General features: G+C 38.9%; 1 protein-coding gene across 1 annotated transcript in view; it reads left to right on the forward strand.

The window, feature by feature from the left end:
* The window catches only part of ckap5 (cytoskeleton associated protein 5), a 112837-nt gene that overhangs the window by 26080 nt on the left and 65972 nt on the right, over nt 1–20785 (forward strand). The window contains 4 exon segments of the mRNA XM_028793839.2: nt 3410–3489; nt 5438–5631; nt 17871–18077; nt 18231–18402. Coding sequence (XP_028649672.2) covers nt 3433–3489; nt 5438–5631; nt 17871–18077; nt 18231–18402 — 630 coding nt within the window. The 5' untranslated portion in view covers nt 3410–3432.

Consider the following 20785-nt stretch of genomic DNA (forward strand, 5'->3'; position numbering starts at 1 on the left):
TGCGCAGTACGTCTTTTGCGTCCACGGCCCATGGCCGGATGTCCCTGCGTCCATCCGGTTTACCATTCTCGGTTAGTAATGTGGATAAGTACAATATACATGTTCATATAGTGCAGATAGTGAAATGGTTCATAAAGTGGTTCAGGTTATGCAATATCACAACTGTAGTGTAAGTTTACAGTACGGTAATTGTACAAAAAGTGGTACCAGGGACACTTGATGGAATGATAGTGCGTTTAGAGCTCTTGTGGTGAAGTTTTCTGAACCACGACCTCCCTACAGGAAAGGCTCTGAAGCATTATCTGTATGGGAGCAGGTCAAATGGACTGAATGTGCACATGGCTAAGGCAGCATGTGGTAGATGCTGTATCCCGATAATCCTCTTTCCGATCAGTTGCTGTAGAACTGTGATTCCATACTCTGATACAGTGGGTTAAATACTCGGTGGTGCACTGAGAGTAAAAATGTTAAAGCCGTTACGGTATTTGAAATAGTATGGACATTCCATGGACCATTATATTGTTACAGGTTGATTACAATTGGATGCCTTAAACTAATAAACAATGTGGTTCATTTCAGTTTATTTGATAAAGCAGCATCAGAGATGTGAATCTAAAACAGAAAGGGAAACCACACAAGAACAGCACTGCTTTGACGCTGGGTGCTGCCAGTTTGCAAAACCAAGTCGAAAACTTGAATACGCAGTGGATTGAGCTGGCGTGAGAATGTGCGTGGCTTTACATTAACTTTAATTTTCCACGCTTACATCATGATGCATAAAAACAGGCGTGCGCAACATTTTTGTAAGCACGCACCATTTACCCATGAGGCCCCTGGTCACCATTATTGGAACCCTTTCATTTTTTGCATAACTTGTTGAGTAAATGTACCAAATTTGTATCATTAGAATATTTTAATTGAATACCCAGAGTACTTTAACCAAAAAACATAATTTGACATGGACAGTAATAAAGGCACCCCTCCTTAATATTTGGCAGTGATTCCTGCCTCCAGGCAGAGTAACCATCTACAGTATAAGCTTCTTAAACCTGTCTGGTGGAATTTTCTCCCACTTTTACTTGGCAATTTGTTCAAGCTCTTGAATGTTTGCGGGATTCCTTTTCACCAATAGCAGATTTCAGCTCTTTCTACAGATTTTCAATGGAATTGAAATAAGCACTCATTGCTGGTCAGTTTTAAATGGTCCATGTTTTCCTTTTTAGCCATTCTTGTGTGTTTTTTGATTTGTGCTTTCGGTGTTTTATCTTTGCTAGAGAACTCATAATCCTTGACTCAAACCTAGCTGTCTTACACTGTGTAGCACATTTTGCTCTAAAATTCTTTAGTAACACTGATTTCATGATTCCTGTGATACGGTCAAGGCCTCCGGAAAATCGGCCCCACAACAGTCTGTATCCTCCACCATGCATAACTGTAGGTAGTTCTCCGCCCCCTTAAGTTTCATTTCACCATCTATAAACAATTTGCTGGTATGCATTGCCAAAAACCTGTAGTTTGGTTTTGTTTGTCCACAGAACATTCCACCTGAAAGATGGTAGTTTGTCCAGGTGCTCTCTGGTAAAGATCAGTTCTTTTTGATATCTTTTCCTAAGCAGTGGGGTCCTCCTTGGCCTTTGCCCATAAAGCCCTTTTTGGTTTAGTGTGTGGCGCATAGTATGTGTCGAAACAATTACTCCAGATTGCTGTAGCTCAGCCTTCAGGTCTTTTACATGGTGTTTTTTTTTTTTTCCTATGTTCACACCAACCATCGACTTTCCCCATCAATGTATCTTTTTCCTCCATGACCAGGGATATTTTTGACAGCTCCATACTTAGCAAACTTCTTAATGTTATAAGTAACAAACCGGGATACCAAGGATTTTGGAGATGGACTTGGACTAATTAGCAGCCTTATGTTTGATTGATATAATTTCTGATGTTCTTGGAGAGCTCCATTTTCCATTGTGAAAAAGGAACAGGGAATTACATGAGGCTTTTTAAAGTACTAATGTTATCCATTCATTGGCTAATTACAGTCCTGTAAGCACTGACAGTTTATCGCAGGGGAGGTTTCCAGTTTATTCCAAATGAGTTGCATGTAATTTTTTTTTCACATTGATTTAAAGAGTGCCAATACCAGTGTCATGGCAGTCTTTGTTTTTCTATTTTTTCCTCCTATTGTTTAAAATTTTTGTTTTATCATTTGCAGCTCAGTACCAAACATGAGTGTCTGTAGACCATAGCTGTTTCACTAATTTGTTTTCGCAGGAGAGATTCTACTTGTTGTACTAGTTAATGGGTGCCAATAATGGTAACCAGAACTGTATGAATTATATTGAATCTGAAAACATTTTCTTTGTAACTAGTGGTCTTTGGTGCAATTTGTTTTGTTTTTTTTTGTTTGTTTGTTTTGTTTTTTTTTTTTTCCCTGAAATTGTCCTGAAAAATCACTGTGCAAGGGGCTTAGGCAAACATGTTTTTCCCCAAGTGCCACATGATTTGTGAGGCCAGCATGACATCACAGAAGTTTAGCAGCCAGCACAGAGCTTTCACAAATGCCTTCTGTGAAAGTGATGCTGATATGGCAAAAAAAAAAAAGTCATGTTGGACATACCGCACAATACCCCCCCAATCTCTAACTGCACTAATTTCACTAAGAGGACACAGGTAAATTAGCCATAACTACAAGCCTTAAAGGTGCCCATCATCTTCCTCTCCACTCTTCAGAAAACTGATTAGCTGAGAAATAACAAAAAGATTTATTACTGTTTACAAGACATTTTTCTTCATGATGAACAGATAAATCAGAAACAAAACAGATATTCTAGCTTCTCCCAGAGCTGTGTCAATCAAAGGAATGAGCCAGTCCCACGCCCCTATTTTATGGCATTGCCCTTCAAGATTGGAACTATGCGAGTGCAATGATCTATACTTTGTTTTCCTTATTGCTGGTCTGTTGCTGTTTGTTGTATTTTCTTTGTGGTATTCATTCCATCAGTGTCTTTTTTGATTTGAATCACAGTGGCTGGTAGTTGACACTGCTTCCTAACAGCCCAGATCACATATCTTGCCACCATTATTAGTCCAACATAATTGGCAGATTTTTCCATAGCCCCCAGGAACTCTTAAAGGACCATTGCACCATTTTGATCCACTCAAAAACAAGTTCTGTTTCTTCTTACCTATTAACTTCAATGCATTTTACAGAGTTTGGTGAATTTCACAAATATCTCCGTGATTTTGCCGAACTTGTGGCAAAATGAGCTCCATGTTGTTGTTGTTGTTATTATTAGTACTGAACCACTATCTGCTGTAAATAAAGCTTAATATTGATTATGGAAAGGTAGATATAAAATTGGATGTTTTTTGTTGACTTGTAATGACCATGTTAATTTTTTCTTTTAATTAGGAGAGTCTAAAAGACATTTCAGAATGGGGGATGACAGTGAATGGATGAAGTTGCCAATTGATCAGAAATGTGAACATAAGGTAATTTTTTTTAATTGTTTCATACAGGAGAAATCAATGTGTTATTGCATTTTAATAAAAAGCTGTGATACAATCTGAGCATGTCTGATCTCCTCTTACTCCTGCCTTCAACTCTTTTTTATTGAGAGTAGCAGCTTTGTTATTCATGTTATAAGTTTTTGTGCCTTTGTTTTTAATATGTACAGTTTGTGTATGTATATAACGTATACTGTATATGCAGGTTATGTGTATAGTTGCAGTGGGAAATATTCTGTCCTCAAAAGATATATTACAGTGACATGAATCAGGGTAAAGTATACAACAAGAGCCTAATTGAACAGCACAAAATGTTATTGATACATATGAGTTATTCTGAGAACATAAATTGACTTGACTTTCAGTTGAAATTAAAAAAATTATTTTCACAAATGTTCATGTGTATCTTTAACACGCAATATCAGTACTTTGTGGAGCATCCTTTAACTTTTAAAACTTTCTAATAAGCATTTTCAAGCTTCTTGCACCTCTGTATTGGAGTCTTTGCCTATTCTTTACATACAAAAGCCTCCCGCCCAATGATGTTTGGTGGCTTCCATGCTGCAATTGCCTTCTTTACACCTCACTAAAGATTTAATTGGTTGCATTGTGATTTATTTCCAGTTGTTGCTTTTGTGTGTGTGTGTGTGTGTGTGTGTATATATATATATATATAATGTTTTTTTGAGCTTCTGTAGCATTTTAATTTCCCTTTAAGGACAAATAAAGTATTCTCTAATCTAAAGAAATTAGTCAAATTTTGTGGAATATTCAGATCTCCTCCCTATCCTACCCCCATATATTTTAACTTTTAATGTGAAATATTTTCATTAGAAGTCTGTAATTGTGCTCCATTTATTTACACTATACTTTAAAGAATGAGAACAGTGCATAGCAAATGTAAATCCCACTTGTTACTCGGGTGCATTGGTCATCTTTAACATTTTTCCCCTTTATGTCTCATGGCTGTACCATTGCATATATACTGCCATCCATATTTCTGATTCTAAGTAAATTCAGAAAGCTAGTCTTTGTTTTAATACTCATAAATACTAGTTTTAATGATCTAGTGAAATCTGTATTTAGACAGTTGTTGGTAATCACTCAGTACTGTACATATTTTAACTTAATATGGAAGTAGTATTTTGCTATACTGTCAAGATTTCATCTAAATGGCATTTGCTGACCTGTAGAAACATTATCCCTTTACCCATTAGGCAACAATGCTAACCCCCACTTGCTACCTGGCTGTGTATTTTTTTTTTTTTTTTTTTTTGCTCCTAGTCAGCAGCAACTTTCATAAACTCCTTATAATGCATCCATGTAGCATAATCCGAATGATTCCTTTTTCATTTGGGTTATCTACAGCTAAATCCAAGTTGAGTAATACCCTCCTGTATTATTAATAGAATCTCAAATTACAGTTTAATGCAGCTTTCATTTTAATTATCACTATGATAGATAGATAGATAGATAGATAGATACTTTATGATAGTTTTGTTTTTAAATGTATATAATCTCCACACTGTAATTCACCATTTGGACACATGCACTCAAATTTGTGAAAGTTTTCACAGAGCTGAATGGGTCAAAGGAGGAAAGATTGTTTTTTGTTGGCGTACAACATATATGCATGCAGTTTTGAGCTGCACACAGGTAATTATTGCTATAATATGCTTTTTTTAGTGCAGTGTGTAGTGGTATATTCCTCAAAAAATGTTATGTAGTGATCTGTTTTCACAGATATCATTGTATTATGATATATCCCTTGTCTTGTGTGTAGTTAACTGTATTCTTTAAATATCTGATTATTACAGGTACAATATTTTAAAAATTATTTATAAAATGCAGTTAAAACTGCATTGTATGTCTTCATACAATCTTTGTTAGACTTTCAGTATTACTGAAACTTGCCCAATTTCAATATTTGCAGATCTGGAAAGCAAGACTGAACGGTTATGAGGAAGCACTCAAATTATTTCAGAGGATTGAAGATGAAAAGAGTGCAGAATGGTCCAAATACCTTGGATTAATTAAAAAATTTGTTACAGACTCAAATGCTGTAGCTCAGTTGAAAGGTCTCGAAGCAGCAGTTGCATATATAGAAAACGCTAATGTTGCCGGAAGGTAAGACTGATGTTTGTATTTGGTAGCAAAGTAGCATTTTTAGTTATGAATTTATTATGATTGATTTTTATAAGGAAAATGCAGAACGAAAAAAAAGCTTTACATCTTTACAAAATGTTAGCATCTTGTTTGAGTTTACTTTATAGGTTTATTTTAATATTATAGTTGCTAATTCTTGTAAATATTGGTGAATTTAACAGTATTTTTTGTTTTGGTTTTCCCCCAGCTGCTTTTTTTCTCATGTATATAACCTAAAGTCCTATATTGTGCGAGTTTGATGATGTACCACATGAGAGGTTGGGTGACAAACTAAAAAGTGGAAGTTCAGGGTGTGATTTGTAGATGGATACAAAATTGTCTCAGATACAGGAAGCAGAGGGTTATTGTGCCAGGAACCGTATAAAAATTAGCTGATGTTAAGAGTGGTGTTACTAAGGAGTCAGTGCTATGGCTGCTGTTATTTTTAATATACATTAGGACTGGGGATAGTTTGCAATTTACGCAATTTAATTGCATCTACCATTAAAACATGTAATCCTAAAATAAGTACTTAAATCATGAAGAAAATACACACTGATTCAGGGCTCTAGATGGCGACTAAAATGGTCGCCAATGTGACTTGATTTTGTATTTTGCGAGTAGTTCTTTCATTCCAGTCGCCGGTGGTCTATCTATCTAGCTGCAACTAATGATTATTTTGGTAGTCACCTAATCATTCAATTTTTTTGATTAGTCACGATTATTTCATGCCCGACTATTTTGAAGCCTGCGACCTGTGGTTGCACATCCTGTTCTGGGCTCCAGTGCATGTCTTACCTGATCTGCTCACATCTGTCCACCTGTGAATGTCACCCTGATGTCTCTGCATTAACACGATTTAAAATTTAATAATAATCAAATTAAAATAACCAGTGAAATATATGAATTTAAAAATAATCAGATGTTTTTATATTAGTGTGACCATCACAATAAAAAGGAAATACATTAAACAAAACAAACTAAAGTGCACGTAGTCTTTAACACTAGAATTACCAGAGCCTACGAAAAAACTCGTAAATCCGTCCCACCTTAAATCGCGTCTTAAATCCGTTTGCACCTCTCCGCCAGAGTCCTTTGTCATCTAAATGTGCTGATAAACACAAGCTACTAGCAGCCAGCTATTCCATCCCCCCACCGACTTAGAATGAACTTCTCTCCTAGCTCAAGCCTTGCCTTGATTTGATTACCTGGGATTGAAGTGGAGTTTTACAGTGGAAATAATTCTAGCGTTATTTGGAATACACGCATTTCATGTGTGTTCCATTTCTATAGTAGGCTGTGCAAACACATTTTTAAAACAGAAACGTTTTTCATATTCTAATAGTAAATGACAAAATGTAGGCATAAACTATATAACGTATGAAGCCTGAAGTCCATATATCAAAGAAACACTTTCACAAAAGGTACAAATAAGAGAACACGTGCGCTTTCATTCAAAAAATGTAAAAAACAAAAGCCGCGTTAGCATGCCACATTGACACACTTATTACAACCGCCGCGGTGGCGTAATGGTATCAGCTCCTGACTGGGGATCAGAGGGTGGTGAGTTCAATCCCGCACCGCTCCACTTCGAGAAATGAACTGCATTTATTCTTACAATTTTAGAATAACGACATAAATTTGATTTCAGTCTGTAACAGCCGGTGTAACTTATGATACTGGTAAAGGTTAGCTTTTTTTTTTTTTTTTTTTTAATTCACTTTTCATTCTCGCAGTCGCATTCAGAATCAATCCATACAACCCCATCTGACACAGCTGGTTTCACATAAAGAAAAGTGCACTTTTATTCAAGACTATAACCGAAGAATAAAGAAAGCAAGTTACAGTTGGTGGTTGATACGACAGCTTGCGTGGTGCAATGTTAAGAACTGCTGATTTCCGGTCCGTGCTATATAAAATCATCACATTCGAATATTAACAGTTCCCACACACCCAAGGTCCACCATTCCTACATTTACGACATGTGTACTTGTTGCAGTGTACACACCTCTCTGTGCTATGGTTCCTATTACAGTGAATGAGCACCTGACACTGTACTTTCTTCCCTGGGGGAAGCTGAGGTCTTAGAACGGAAGTTTGTTGATGCTGTATCATCTTTTCTTTTTCCATCGCCTTTTCCTGTAAGAAGCGACGACGAAGTTCCTCTGCAAGGTGAGCCATGAACACTCTTCTTTTCTCAGCAGACCCCGTGCATGCCTTATACAGTACGTGTGCGTTCATCGCTGCTAGGTCAAGGATGTTGTAGAACACAGCAACCGGCCACCTGCGTGTTCCTGTTCGCACTGAACAAGCACGCGCCTTCTGGTCCATGAGGTCAACGCCACGCTGGGGAAAAAAGAAAGACAAATATATGTGACATTTTGAAGAAATCATTTTATCACCAGAATAGCACCAGAATACTTCGTCACACTAATATGTTTTTCATTAGCATACCTTCATGTGGTTGTAGTCTGTGACCGTGTTTGGTTTTTTTTTTTTTTTTATCTTGCCCAATCTCCACATCATTGTGCTGAGAATGCAGACAGACTTCATCTTTTTGGGCACATACACTGTCAGCATGGCACTGGGAGATCTAAACACCAGCGTGGAGAATTGTTCGTGTACTGAACTGACTTTAGCTGCAGGTGGAAGTTCCCGTCGCACTTTATTCATGGTGCCAAGCAGAGTTGTATTGCGGTGCAGCAGTCTATTAGCCAGTGAAAGTGACGTGAAGAAGTTGTCTGTTGTTACGGTTCTGCCTTTTTGGATTGCGGCAGATTTGGAGACAAAGTACATGTGCAATGCCACTCCTTATTTAGGAAAAGATCCCAGTCGTCCCACGGGAGAAAGACTTTCCGAGTCTGTGGTCATAAAGCTTATGGAGCCATTTCTGGACAAAGGCAGAACCGTAACAACAGACAACTTCTTCACGTCACTTTCGCTGGCTAATAGACTGCTGCACCGCAATACAACTCTGCTTGGCACCATGAATAAAGTGCGACGGGAACTTCCACCTGCAGCTAAAGTCAGTTCAGTACACAAACAATTCTCCACGCTGGTGTTTAGATCTCCCAGTGCCATGCTGACAGTGTATGTGCCCAAAAAGATGAAGTCTGTCTGCATTCTCAGCACAATGCATCATGATGTGGAGATTGGGCAAGATAAAAAAAAAAAAAACCAAACACGGTCACAGACTACAACCACATGAAGGTATGCTAATGAAAAACATATTAGTGTGACGAAGTATTCTGGTGCTATTCTGGTGATAAAATGATTTCTTCAAAATGTCACATATATTTGTCTTTCTTTTTTCCCCAGCGTGGCGTTGACATCATGGACCAGAAGGCGCGTGCTTGTTCAGTGTGAACAGGAACACGCAGGTGGCTGGTTGCTGTGTTCTACAACATCCTTGACCTAGCAGCGATGAACGCACACGTACTGTATAAGGCATGCACGGGGTCCGCTGAGAAAAGAAGAGTGTTCATGGCTCACCTTGCAGAGGAACTTCGTCGTCGCTTCTTACAGGAAAAGGCGATGGAAAAAGAAAAGATGATACAGCATCAACAAACTTCCGTTCTAAGACCTCAGCTTCCCCCAGGGAAGAAAGTACAGTGTCAGGTGCTCATTCACTGTAATAGGAACCATAGCACAGAGAGGTGTGTACACTGCAACAAGTACACATGTCGTAAATGTAGGAATGGCGGACCTTGGGGGTGTGGGAACTGTTAATATTTGAATGTGATGATTTTATATAGCACGGATCGGAAATCAGCAGTTCTTAACATTGCACCACGCAAGCTGTCGTATCAACCACCAACTGTAACTTGTTTTCTTTATTCTTCGGTTATAGTCTTGAATAAAAGTGCACTTTTCTTTATGTGAAACCAGCTGTGTCAGATGGGGTTGTATGGATTGATTCTGAATGCAACTGCGAGAATGAAAAGTGAATTTAAAAAAAAAAAAAAAAAGCTAACCTTTACCAGTATCATAAGTTACACCGGCTGTTACAGACTGAAATCAAATTTATGTTGTTCTAAAATTGTAAGAATAAATGCAGTTCATTTCTCGAAGTGGAGCGGTGCGGGATCGAACTCGCCACCCTCTGATCCCCAGTCAGGAGCTGATACCATTACGCCACCGCGGCGGTTGTAATAAGTGTGTCAATGTGGCATGCTAACGCGGCTTTTGTTTTTTACATTTTTTGAATGAAAGCGCACGTGTTCTCTTATTTGTACCTTTTGTGAAAGTGTTTCTTTGATATATGGACTTCAGGCTTCATACGTTATATAGTTTATGCCTACATTTTGTCATTTACTATTAGAATATGAAAAACGTTTCTGTTTTAAAAATGTGTTTGCACAGCCTACTATAGAAATGGAACACACATGAAATGCGTGTATTCCAAATAACGCTAGAATTATTTCCACTGTAAAACTCCACTTCAATCCCAGGTAATCAAATCAAGGCAAGGCTTGAGCTAGGAGAGAAGTTCATTCTAAGTCGGTGGGGGGATGGAATAGCTGGCTGCTAGTAGCTAGTGTTTATCAGCACATTTAGATGACAAAGGACTCTGGCGGAGAGGTGCAAACGGATCTAAGACGTGATTTAAGGTGGGACGGATTTACGAGTTTTTTCGTAGGCTCTGGTAATTCTAGTGTTAAACAAAAAAAGTGCATTTAACTTACCCAAAAAATACATCGTTAAAACAAACATTTTTCATATTTTAGTAATAAATGACAAAATGTATACATAAGCTATATAATGTGTAAAGCCTGAAGTGCAAAGATCAAATAAACTCTTTCACAAAAGGTTCAAGGATGATACAATAGCTTCCATGGCACAGTGGTAGGAATTGCTGAATTATAATCGAGTCCCCCGGTTCGATCCTGACTGCCTCGTATATTTACCGTTTTGAGTAGTGAGTTGCTCTTATTGCTAATATTATACAACTAGTCATTTAGCCCGTTACAATAACGGGCACTAGAACAGTAGTGCATAAACATTAGTAGGAACAGTCTATATTAGATGGCAAGGGACTTTGACCTCATTCTTTTTGTTGGTCGTATTTTTTCTTTCAGCCTTTCTTTTGTTGATGTTTACTTGCTGAGCTGACCGTTCTTCGTGGGCTGCAGCCGTGTATTGTGTGTCTTTAATTTTCTGTGACAGTAATACTGTCTTGTACGGCTCTATTCAATAAGGGCGCGCACAAAAAGGCGAGCCTCAAAAGGGCGACCTCAATTGAGCGTGGCGAATAAAGGCGTTCGTAGATAATTTAGTTCAAATGGCTCTGGAATATGTGAAGAGCAACAAAGGTGCAGATCTTTATTTATGCGCGCCTTTATTTGCTGCACCCAATTGAGGTTGCCCTTTTGAGGCTCGCCTTTTTGTGCGCGCCCTTATTGAAGGATACCGTCTTGTATGTCCGCTGGCTTGTACGTCCATAATATACCTTTAATTTTTTCTGCCCGTAATACAGGCGTGCACGTCGGTAATATGCCTTTAATCTCCTCTGACAGTAATACTGGCTTGTATGTGGCTGTAATATGCATCACTGTATTGTGTACCTTTTAATTTCCTCTCACAGTAATACTGGTTTTGTATTTCCGTAAAACGCCTCTAACTTTCTCTGACAGTAATATCGCACCGCGCATGCGCACTTCACCAGAAGACACCCATACACGGACACCTGGACGCACGTAGGGATTTTATATATATAGACTACCAAAATACCCACGCTTCGCAGCGGAGAAGTAGTGTGTTAAAGAGGTTATGTAAACATATATATACATACATATATACTGTATATATGTGTGTGTGTGTGTATGTGTATATATATATATATATATATATATATATATATATATATATATATATATATATACACACACACATCTATCTATCTCCCTCTCCGCTGTTTTATAAATGAACGGCATATAAGGTCAGCCTTTTTATTTAATCCACGGGTTGTCCTCTGTTCGTTTATTACGATTGTTATAGTTCTGTTTGTATACCACGTTGTCAGTTCAGCACTCCGGTTGTAATATGACCAAGCCGTGCAAGCACACTCTTGAGAATGCAACGTATAGTTGTACAGGAGAAAAGCAATCTTGCCTCAAATCAATGGCAGTCTTTTGTAGGTCTATGAACTTAATTTAAACTTTAGGTTTACACGGTGCTTTGTTTCCGATGTGCTGCGTTCAGTCAGTTCACGTGAGCCGCTGTCTTGTGTGATGTTGCGATGTCCACGGCTTTATTTAATGTTAGCTAAGACCCGGCACTTAAAAGTTTCTCGCTACAGCAATTTTTAATCCGTTACAAAGTCATCCAAAGTCTCGTTTATACCTTGTGTCTTCTCATTAAACTTGTATCTCACAAATATGGTATTGCAAACGGCAGCGGTAGCGTTTCTCATTAAACTTAATTTAAACTTGTGTTTTACACCGTGCTTTGTTTCCGCAGTTTCGAAGTGATCACTCGTGCTGCATTCAGTCAGTTCACGTGAGCCGCTCTCTTGTGCCTTCTCAGTTGTGTAATGAATGTTTTCTTCAGCGCTCTTTGGGGCTCTTCCTTGTTTTTAGTTCACGTGATTACGTAGGAGGTGTGATGACGCGATACGCGACTCCGCCTCCTCCATTACAGTATATGGACAAAAAGGAGGTTCCAGTTATGACCATTACGCGTAGAATTTCGAAATGAAACCTGCCTAACTTTTGTAAGTAAGCTGTAAGGAATGAGCCTGTCAAATTTCAGCCTTCCACCTACATGGGAAGTTGGAGAATTAGTGATGAGTGAGTGAGTCAGTGAGGGCTTTGCCTTTTATTAGTATAGATAAATATATACATTTGATAGGCATTTGTAACAGCCACTGTAAATGTATAGTACTTGTAAAAGTTACCGTGTTTTGTTTTTTTTTTTCTTTAACTTTTATTCTCTGTCACTATCACGATACATACTACCGCCCCCACAGGGATCTGACGCTGTTACTTTTTATCTGAAACTGGGAATAACTGTACATGTGAGTGGTGGTTTGAGACAATCGAACAGGAAATTCTCTGATCTGGATGGATAAAAGCTGACACACAAACGCTGGTGAATCTGCCTTATTCGTATCTCATTGTCACTTGATTTTTTTATTCAATTTTATTTAGTGATCCTGCTTACTCTGAATTAGTATGCACCTTATGGCCACACTGACAAAAAAACAGACATAGGTATATATATTTGGAATTATTCATTTTATGACCTTTTATAGTACATTTCGGAAAACATTGTGGCACGGATGCAACATTATTCATATTATTCGTATTCCAGTGTTCTCCCTAGCGTGGAATGTGCAATAGTGCCACGGTTTTCAAACTGGTACGCGTACCACTGGTGGTACTTCAAGACATGCCAAGTATGGTATGGTCCTTTATTTTCCATGAATCGATGTTGCTAGAATGCCAATATGTTGCATATAATCATATATAGTAAAAGTATACTACTGTAAATGCGTGGAAGACTCCAAGCCGGCTTTTATTAGCACAGGCACCCATTTCCTTAATTAGTTTTAATATCACTTTAACGTCATAATTACAGTAATCCCTCCTTGATCGCGGGGGTTGCGTTCCAGGACCCCCCGCAAAAGGTGAAAATCCGCGAAGTAGAAACCATATGTTTATATGGTTATTTTTATATTGTCATGCTTGGGTCACAGATTTGCACAGAAACACAGGAGGTTGTAGAGAGACAGGAACTTTATTCAAACACTGCAAACAAACGTTTGTCTCTTTTTCAAAAGTTTAAACTGTGCTCCATAACAAGACAGAGATGACAGTTCCGTCTCACAATTAAAAGAATGCAAACATATCTTCCTCTTCAAAGGAGTGCGCGTCAGGAGCAGAGAATGTCAGAGAGAGATAAAAGCAAACAATCGGAAATCATAGGGCTGTTTGGGCTTTTAAGTATGCGAAGCACCATGCAGGAAGCATATCGCTTGACAAACCAGCTGCAAGAAAGGGAGCAACATGAAGATAATCTTTCAGCATTTTTAGATGAGCGTCCGTATCGTCTAGGGGGTGCGAACAGCCCCCCTGCTCACACCCCCCTCCGTCAGGAGCAGAGTATGTCAGAGTGAGAGAGAGAGAGAGAGAGAGAAACACAATCAAAAATCAATACGTGCGGTTTGATCTTTTAAGTATGCGAAGCACCATGCAGGAAGCATATCGCTTGACAAAACAGCCACATTTAAGCCCAGCAAGAAAGAGAGCAATGTGAAGGTAATCTTTCAGTGTTTTTTGAGAAGCGGACGTATCTTCTAGGGCAGGGGTGGGCAAAGTCATTCCTGGAGGGCCGCAGTGGTTTTTATTCCAACCCCCCAGTTGCTTAATTAGAAAACAATCATTGCCAATAATTACATTTCATGGCTTGTTAGTGCTTTAACTCTGCTATGTCAAGTCATTCTCATATTCTAGATGTTTTCGTCCATTCTAAGGATATCATCCAAATACTTTGAAGTGTAAAACGGATGGGTAATTCCCAATCCTTCACTTTTCTCTCTTCTCTTTCCTTCCAAGTATTTAATTAAACCAAATAGTGCATGATAAATACACACAGGTGTAAAGGGTAACAAGCAAAATGGATAACTGCTGGTTTCTTTTGTCATTTGCATCTTATTGTTAATAAGGAGCAATTAAAAACCAAGAATGCAGCTGTTTAAGATTTAAATAAGCAATAAGGGTTCAAAATCTTAATGAGGGAGATAACTAAAATGAAGCAGAAGTGTTTCCAGAGCAATAAGTGCTTCTTATTAAGCAATTGGGTTGGAACAAAAACCTGCAGCCACTGCGGCCCTCCAGGAATGACTTTGCCCACCCCTGTTCTAGGGGTGCGAACAGCCCCCGTGCTCACAATATATTTGAGGAGTTTTATTTAATAGGTAATAGCGCTCTGGTTGGGTAGCTTCCCCATGGGATTTGCTTCTGTTTATTACAGAAGTGAATAAAACTTTGCAGCATTACGTACCTGTCATCACGCTGCATAACCTGTCCAAAGCCACCAGGGGACAAAGTACGTTTGGACCAATGCTCCCTGAAGTTATATCACCAGTTCTGTCCCATCTCTATTTGTAATGCCACAGCGCGCTTCATCTTGTCTTTTGTTGTGGGTTTCCACTTTGAAAAACGAGAATGCGATGTAAGCGCAGCCCGCGATTCAAAAAATTTCTCTGCTTACCTGTTTGTCTCGTCTGACAGCAGCTGAAAAGCGGCATCAGGAGAGAGCAGCCTGAAGTAGTTCAACAGCTGGTGATCTGTCGTGTCCAACAGCAAGTTGCCGTCTTGTGAAGTCCGGTAGCCAGTTCGGCTTCCACGGATCAATGTCTGTGTATTCTTCCCACGCGAACCTTGCCGTAGATGCATCGGCTACGCAAATGCGCTCAGCTGGCACGGCATCGGCTGGTGTCCGATCAGCTGATGCCGGCTTCTCACTCTCTTGTTCGATCTCCTGATCACTGTCAATAAAATCCGATTCTGAAAAATCAGAGTCCGACTCCGCGATAATGCGCAAAACATTGTCTGCCGAGTGTTTTCTGCACTCGCTTCGCTCCCTTGTGACATGTCGATGCCATCTTGCCATTGTTTACATTTCGCAACTCATGCACACGCAAGGATTAGTTGCCGAGTCAACGAGTCTAGCATTCCTCCAAACACAGAGGGAATGCCTGCGACGTGACAGTGAGTTTTGTCGCCATTAACAGCTGATTTTCGCCCTCTATCCCTGGATGTCGACTTTTGTCGACATTCGCCCTCAACCCCTCCTGTCGACATCCGCCCTAAAAGAGCTAACTTGAGCTATTATATTTTTAGCAAAAATGAAATTGGCTGAACCAAACTTTCAGAGCTGACATGCACTTATTAGGATGCTATTTGACTGTTGTCATTTTAAATTACTATCTTCAAGGTGATTGTGCCCAAGCTTGGCCCTGCATGACTGCAGTTACTGCTCAGTTTGCTTATAGGCCATTGTTTGCCAATAACAGGCTTAATTTAATTTTATGGCTTGCTAGTGGGGGGATCATTCTTTTATTATTTTTTTCTTTATCTCACAAATTAAAGGTAGCTCCTTTTTAAGTAATCCATGGAAGTACTTCTGGTGTCCCATAGGCTTAGACTGGGAGCACTTCAGGGTAAAATGAGAGCCCCATAAAATAAGGCTTGTTAAACCCCCACAGCATTTTCCTAATGGCACCCACAGAACCCAACAGGCCTGAACCAAAACTCTAGTTCCCAGGGGGGCTGCCATCTAGCATTCAGCGGGAGACAGTACCCTGTTCTTGCTGTCTCCCCCTGTCCTTCCCAACTGAAGGCATCCTGGTCCCTCACGACATATATCTCACTTTGTCAAGATGAGGCAGTAGACTCCACTGAAACTCAAAATGTTGAACCTGGAGGTACGTGATTGGCTTTTTACTGCAGTTAGTTTTAAGGACGGTGCCTTTTCCTGATTTTTAATCATAATAAATAAGGACTATTGTCATTGCACAACAATGCAACAAAACTGAGTTGTCATCCCTGATGATTCTCATAAACAGAAAAAAAGAAAAGAGAAAAAAAAATACATAACACAGTTAAGATAAAATCCATCCCTCCATCCATTTTCCAACCCGCTGAATCCGAACACAGGGTCACGGGGGTCTGCTGGAGCCAATCCCAGCCAACACAGGGCACAAGGCAGGGAACCAATCCTGGGCAGGGTGCCAACCCACAACAGGACACACACCAAGCACACACTAGGGCCAATTTAGAATCACCAATCCACCTAACCTGCATGTCTTTGGACTGTGGGAGGAAACCGGAGCGCCCGGAGGAAACCCACGCAGACACGGGAGAACATGCAAACTCCACGCAGGGAGGACCCGGGAAGCGAACCCGGGTCTCCTAACTGCGAGGCAGCAGCGCTACCACTGCGCCACCGTGCCACCCTTAAGATAAAATACAGCTAGGAAATTAAAGGTCAACATTTATAAAATTATCACATATTCCCATATAAAATGTGTGTTTACATATAGCCATACTCCTACACATTTAAATATACATTAGGGTATTCTTAAAGCTTATTTACTAAGTAAAGACCTAGAATTGTCACATTATGCAATTTATATTGCGCACTGCACATAGACAAGTAGTAGTGTCATCGTTAACACATTAGTTTAGGGACAGGAAAGCAGTATGAGTTTATGTACATATGTATTCTTTTTGTGGTGGAAGATGCCAGGAGAGTCAAGCTCTTTGTAGAGCAGAGTTTAATATTTTGATGGCATTAGGGTGAAACTATTCAGGAGCCTGGAAGTACAGCACATTCCAGAAAGCAGAAGAGTAAAAAATTGATGGCCAGGGGTGGGATAAGTCAAGTTCTCACTCAGGATCTGTTCAAAATTTTTTGAAAATATGATAGGATCTAATCAATATTTTGGAATAAGCTATAACGGGGGAAAAGCATACTCTTCTTTCCTTCCTGCTACAATGATTTGCTTTGTTGGCTGGCTCTCCTTTTTTTCTTTTGGAAGGGGGTTGAATTTTGGTTTTAGTCTTTACAGATGGACAAACTTCACAGTGGCATACAAAAGTATACTATTTACTTTTTTAAAACATGAAACTGCCACTCTTCTGGTATAACTCATTATAGGCAAATTATATCTAGTTTTGGTTTTTGGTTTTCTCCTGCTAATGGTTAAGAATAAAACGGGTGTATTTTAGAGGGTTAATTAAAATGTTTTGCTTGTTAACAAAAATGTAACTATTCTGTCAGTGTCCATCTTTAATGTTTATATTTTGACAACTAGTGATGTCTACAAAATAAAGCTTGCATATCTAAAATGTGTGGCCTCACTTGGGATAGTGTAGGAAGAGCTGTAAGAAAGAGCGTTCCATTAAATTTTATGAAATTTAAATCTTAATATTGACAAATGTGTTAATTGTTCCAGCTTGTTCGTATTGTTTCATTGCTAGTGAAAATATCAAAGTGCTGAAGTGAAACCAATTTAATATCAAATTTACATCCAAAAAAATCAGATTTATGTCTTGGAAATAACAGAATAATTTTAATTGAGAAATATAGATGTGCTACACAATTGTTTGCAATGTGTTTGTTTTACTAGACTGTACTCTTGACTTTTGTTCTGTAGTTACCAATACAGATATCCCCTCATAACCTTTTGGTTTTTTTTTTATATTTATTTGTAGAACTACAGGGGATGTTGTCTCTGGTGTTGTATGCAAAGTCTTCAACCAGCCAAAAGCCAGAGCAAAAGAGCTGGGAATAGATATCTGCTTAATGTACATAGAAATTGAGAAAGCGGACCAAGTACAAGAAGAGCTGCTGAAGGGATTTGATAACAAAAATCCAAAAATTATTGTAACATGCATTGAAACTATAAGGAAAGCACTAACGTAAGTTTGCAAATGTTATTTGTTATAAGGCTGTTTTTGAAATATAAGAGATACCAGATATCAGTAATAAATTACATAACTATAATCTTTAATATAATTTTGTATTTATTGTTAGAGCTTTGTTTTTCTAAGCTTTTTTTCCCATTCTTATAGAGAATTTGGTTCAAAAATTATAACTTTGAAGCCAATAATCAAAGCATTGCCAAAGTTATTTGAATCTCGAGAAAAAGCTGTACGAGATGAGGCCAAATTGTTATCGGTGGAAATTTACAGGTGGATTCGTGATGCCATTCGACCTCCATTACAGAATATAAATTCTGTATTGGTAAGAAGCTAGTTTGATTTTGTCTTGTATTGTTTTATGCTTCTGCTATTTAGTTTTGGAGAATATATCTAGTGATGCATAAATTTTTCTTTCCAAGTTACTCCTAGAATTTTTTTTGGGGAGGGCTAACATTGTATCCAGTACTGTTTCAGGTTTCATTGTAGTTAGGAATTTTCAATGGCTGTTACCATTTTTTGGTCATGCACATTGCTGTTGAGTGCAGTGACAGACAAAATGTGCCCTTAAGGTCACAAAAGTTTGATTGTGGCAGTAGAGTTGAAATGCAGCATGCCGTTATTACTATAAACAACTCATTATTGCCTGAGTCTATTAAATTGAATCTTGAATTTATTAAAGCATTTATTAGATGCACCAAATGGTGAATTTCTTCTCATTAATCCTAATACAACTGTCACTGCAACCATAGTATTTTTTCTATTGTCTTTAACATTTTAACGTACAGATGAATTCCCCCCACACTTAATTTTGTTATTATAATCAGAGGTGAAGGTAAGAAGTGCATGTTACAATTTTTAAGCTGTTTCCTGTGTTACTAATAGCAGTCTGTGTTTTCACTATGGTTAAGGAAGGCACAGGTTTGAAAGCGATAAAGTGAACATTTCTGTGATATAGAAACCTTATTTTAACACCATTTGTACTTTTCCAAGTTTCTTCCTGCTTATATGTTAGGAGTGTGCTATAGAAATACCCGCAACTACCCCCACCACCAAGTCAAGATAATTTAATACACAACTTGCCTTTTTAATATTAATGACAAGATACAGTATATGTGTTGAAGCACCAAAGCTGGGTAATTTAGTATTTTGTATAACCAGTATAGAATTAAGGGTGGAGAAATGTTTGAATTTTCATGTTTAAGGTTTTCTTTTCAAATATATTTGGGTTAAAAGGGGGTTTGGGTTTAGAGGACCATGTTACTGATGTCATAAATCAATATTAATGCAGTAATGCATACCCATGAAATCGGTACCTTTTATGGTAAACATCTACAACAGAGTATTTGTCGTCTTCTTTCCATCAAGCACCTTAGCTTGGAGTTGAATTTGTCAGTTGAGCATTTTCAACTGACAAATTCAGTTGAATCCCTCCTCGATCACGGGGGTTGCGTTCCAGAACCCCCCGCGAAAGGTGAAAATCCGCGAAGTAGAAACCATATGTTTATTTGGTTTATTTTTATATTGTCATGCTTGGTCACAGATTTGCACAGAAACACAGGAGGTTGTAAAGAGACAGGAGCTTTATTCAAACACTGCAAACAAACATTTGTCTCTTTTTCAAAAGTTAAAACTGTGCTCCATGACAAGACAGAGATGACAGTTCCGTCTCACAATTAAAAGAATGCAAACATATCTTCCTCTTCAAAGGAGTGCGCGTCAGGAGCAGAGAATGTCAGAGAGAGAGAGAGAGAGAGAAAAAAAGCAAACAATCAAAAATCAATAGGGCGGTTTGGCTTTTAAGTATGTGAAGCACTGCCGGACAAAGCAGCTGCAAGGAAGGGAGCAATGTGAAGGTAGTCTTTCAGCATTTTTTTAGAGGAGCGTCCGTATCCTCTAGGCCAGTGTGCGAACAGCCCCTCTCTCTCACTCTCTCTGACATTCTCTGCTCCTGACGGAGGGGGTGTGAGCAGACAGAGAAAAACAATCAAAAATCAATATGTGCCGTTCGAGCTTTTAAGTATGCGAAGCACCGTGCGTTAAGCATGTTGCTTGACAAAGCAGCTGCACGGAAGGGAGCAATGTGAAGATAATCTTTCAGCATTTTTAGACGAGCGTCAGTATCGTCTAGGGGTGCGGACAGCCCGCCTGCTCACACCCCCTCAGTCAGGAGCAGAGGATGTCGGAGCGAGAGAGAGAGAAAAGCAAACAATCAAAAATCAATACGTGCCGTTCGAGCTTTTAAGTATGCAAAGCACCGTGCGGGAAGCATATCGCTTGACAAAGCAGCCACATGTAAGCCCAGCAAGGAAGGGAGCAATGTGAAGGTAATCTTTCAGTGTTTTTTGAGAGGCCGTATCCTCTAGAGGTGCGAACAGCCCCCGTGCTCACAATATATTTGAGGAGTTTTATTTAATGTAATACGCGCTCTGGTTGGGTAGCTTCTCAGTCATCTGCCAATAGCGTCCCTTGTATGAAATCAACTGGGCAAACCACCTGAGGAAGCATGTACCAGAAATTAAAAAACCCATTGTCCGCAGAAATCCGCGAACCAGCAAAAAATCCGCGATATATATTTAAATGTGCTTACATATAAAATTGGCGATAGCGTGAAGCCGCGAAAGTCGAAGCGAGATATAGCGAGGGATTACTGTATTTGTAAAGACATAGCAAATGCATGTTTAAGAAATATACAAGTGAGTATGTGT

This window comes from Erpetoichthys calabaricus, chromosome 2, assembly GCF_900747795.2.
Source record: "Erpetoichthys calabaricus chromosome 2, fErpCal1.3, whole genome shotgun sequence".
NCBI lineage: Eukaryota > Metazoa > Chordata > Cladistia > Polypteriformes > Polypteridae > Erpetoichthys > Erpetoichthys calabaricus.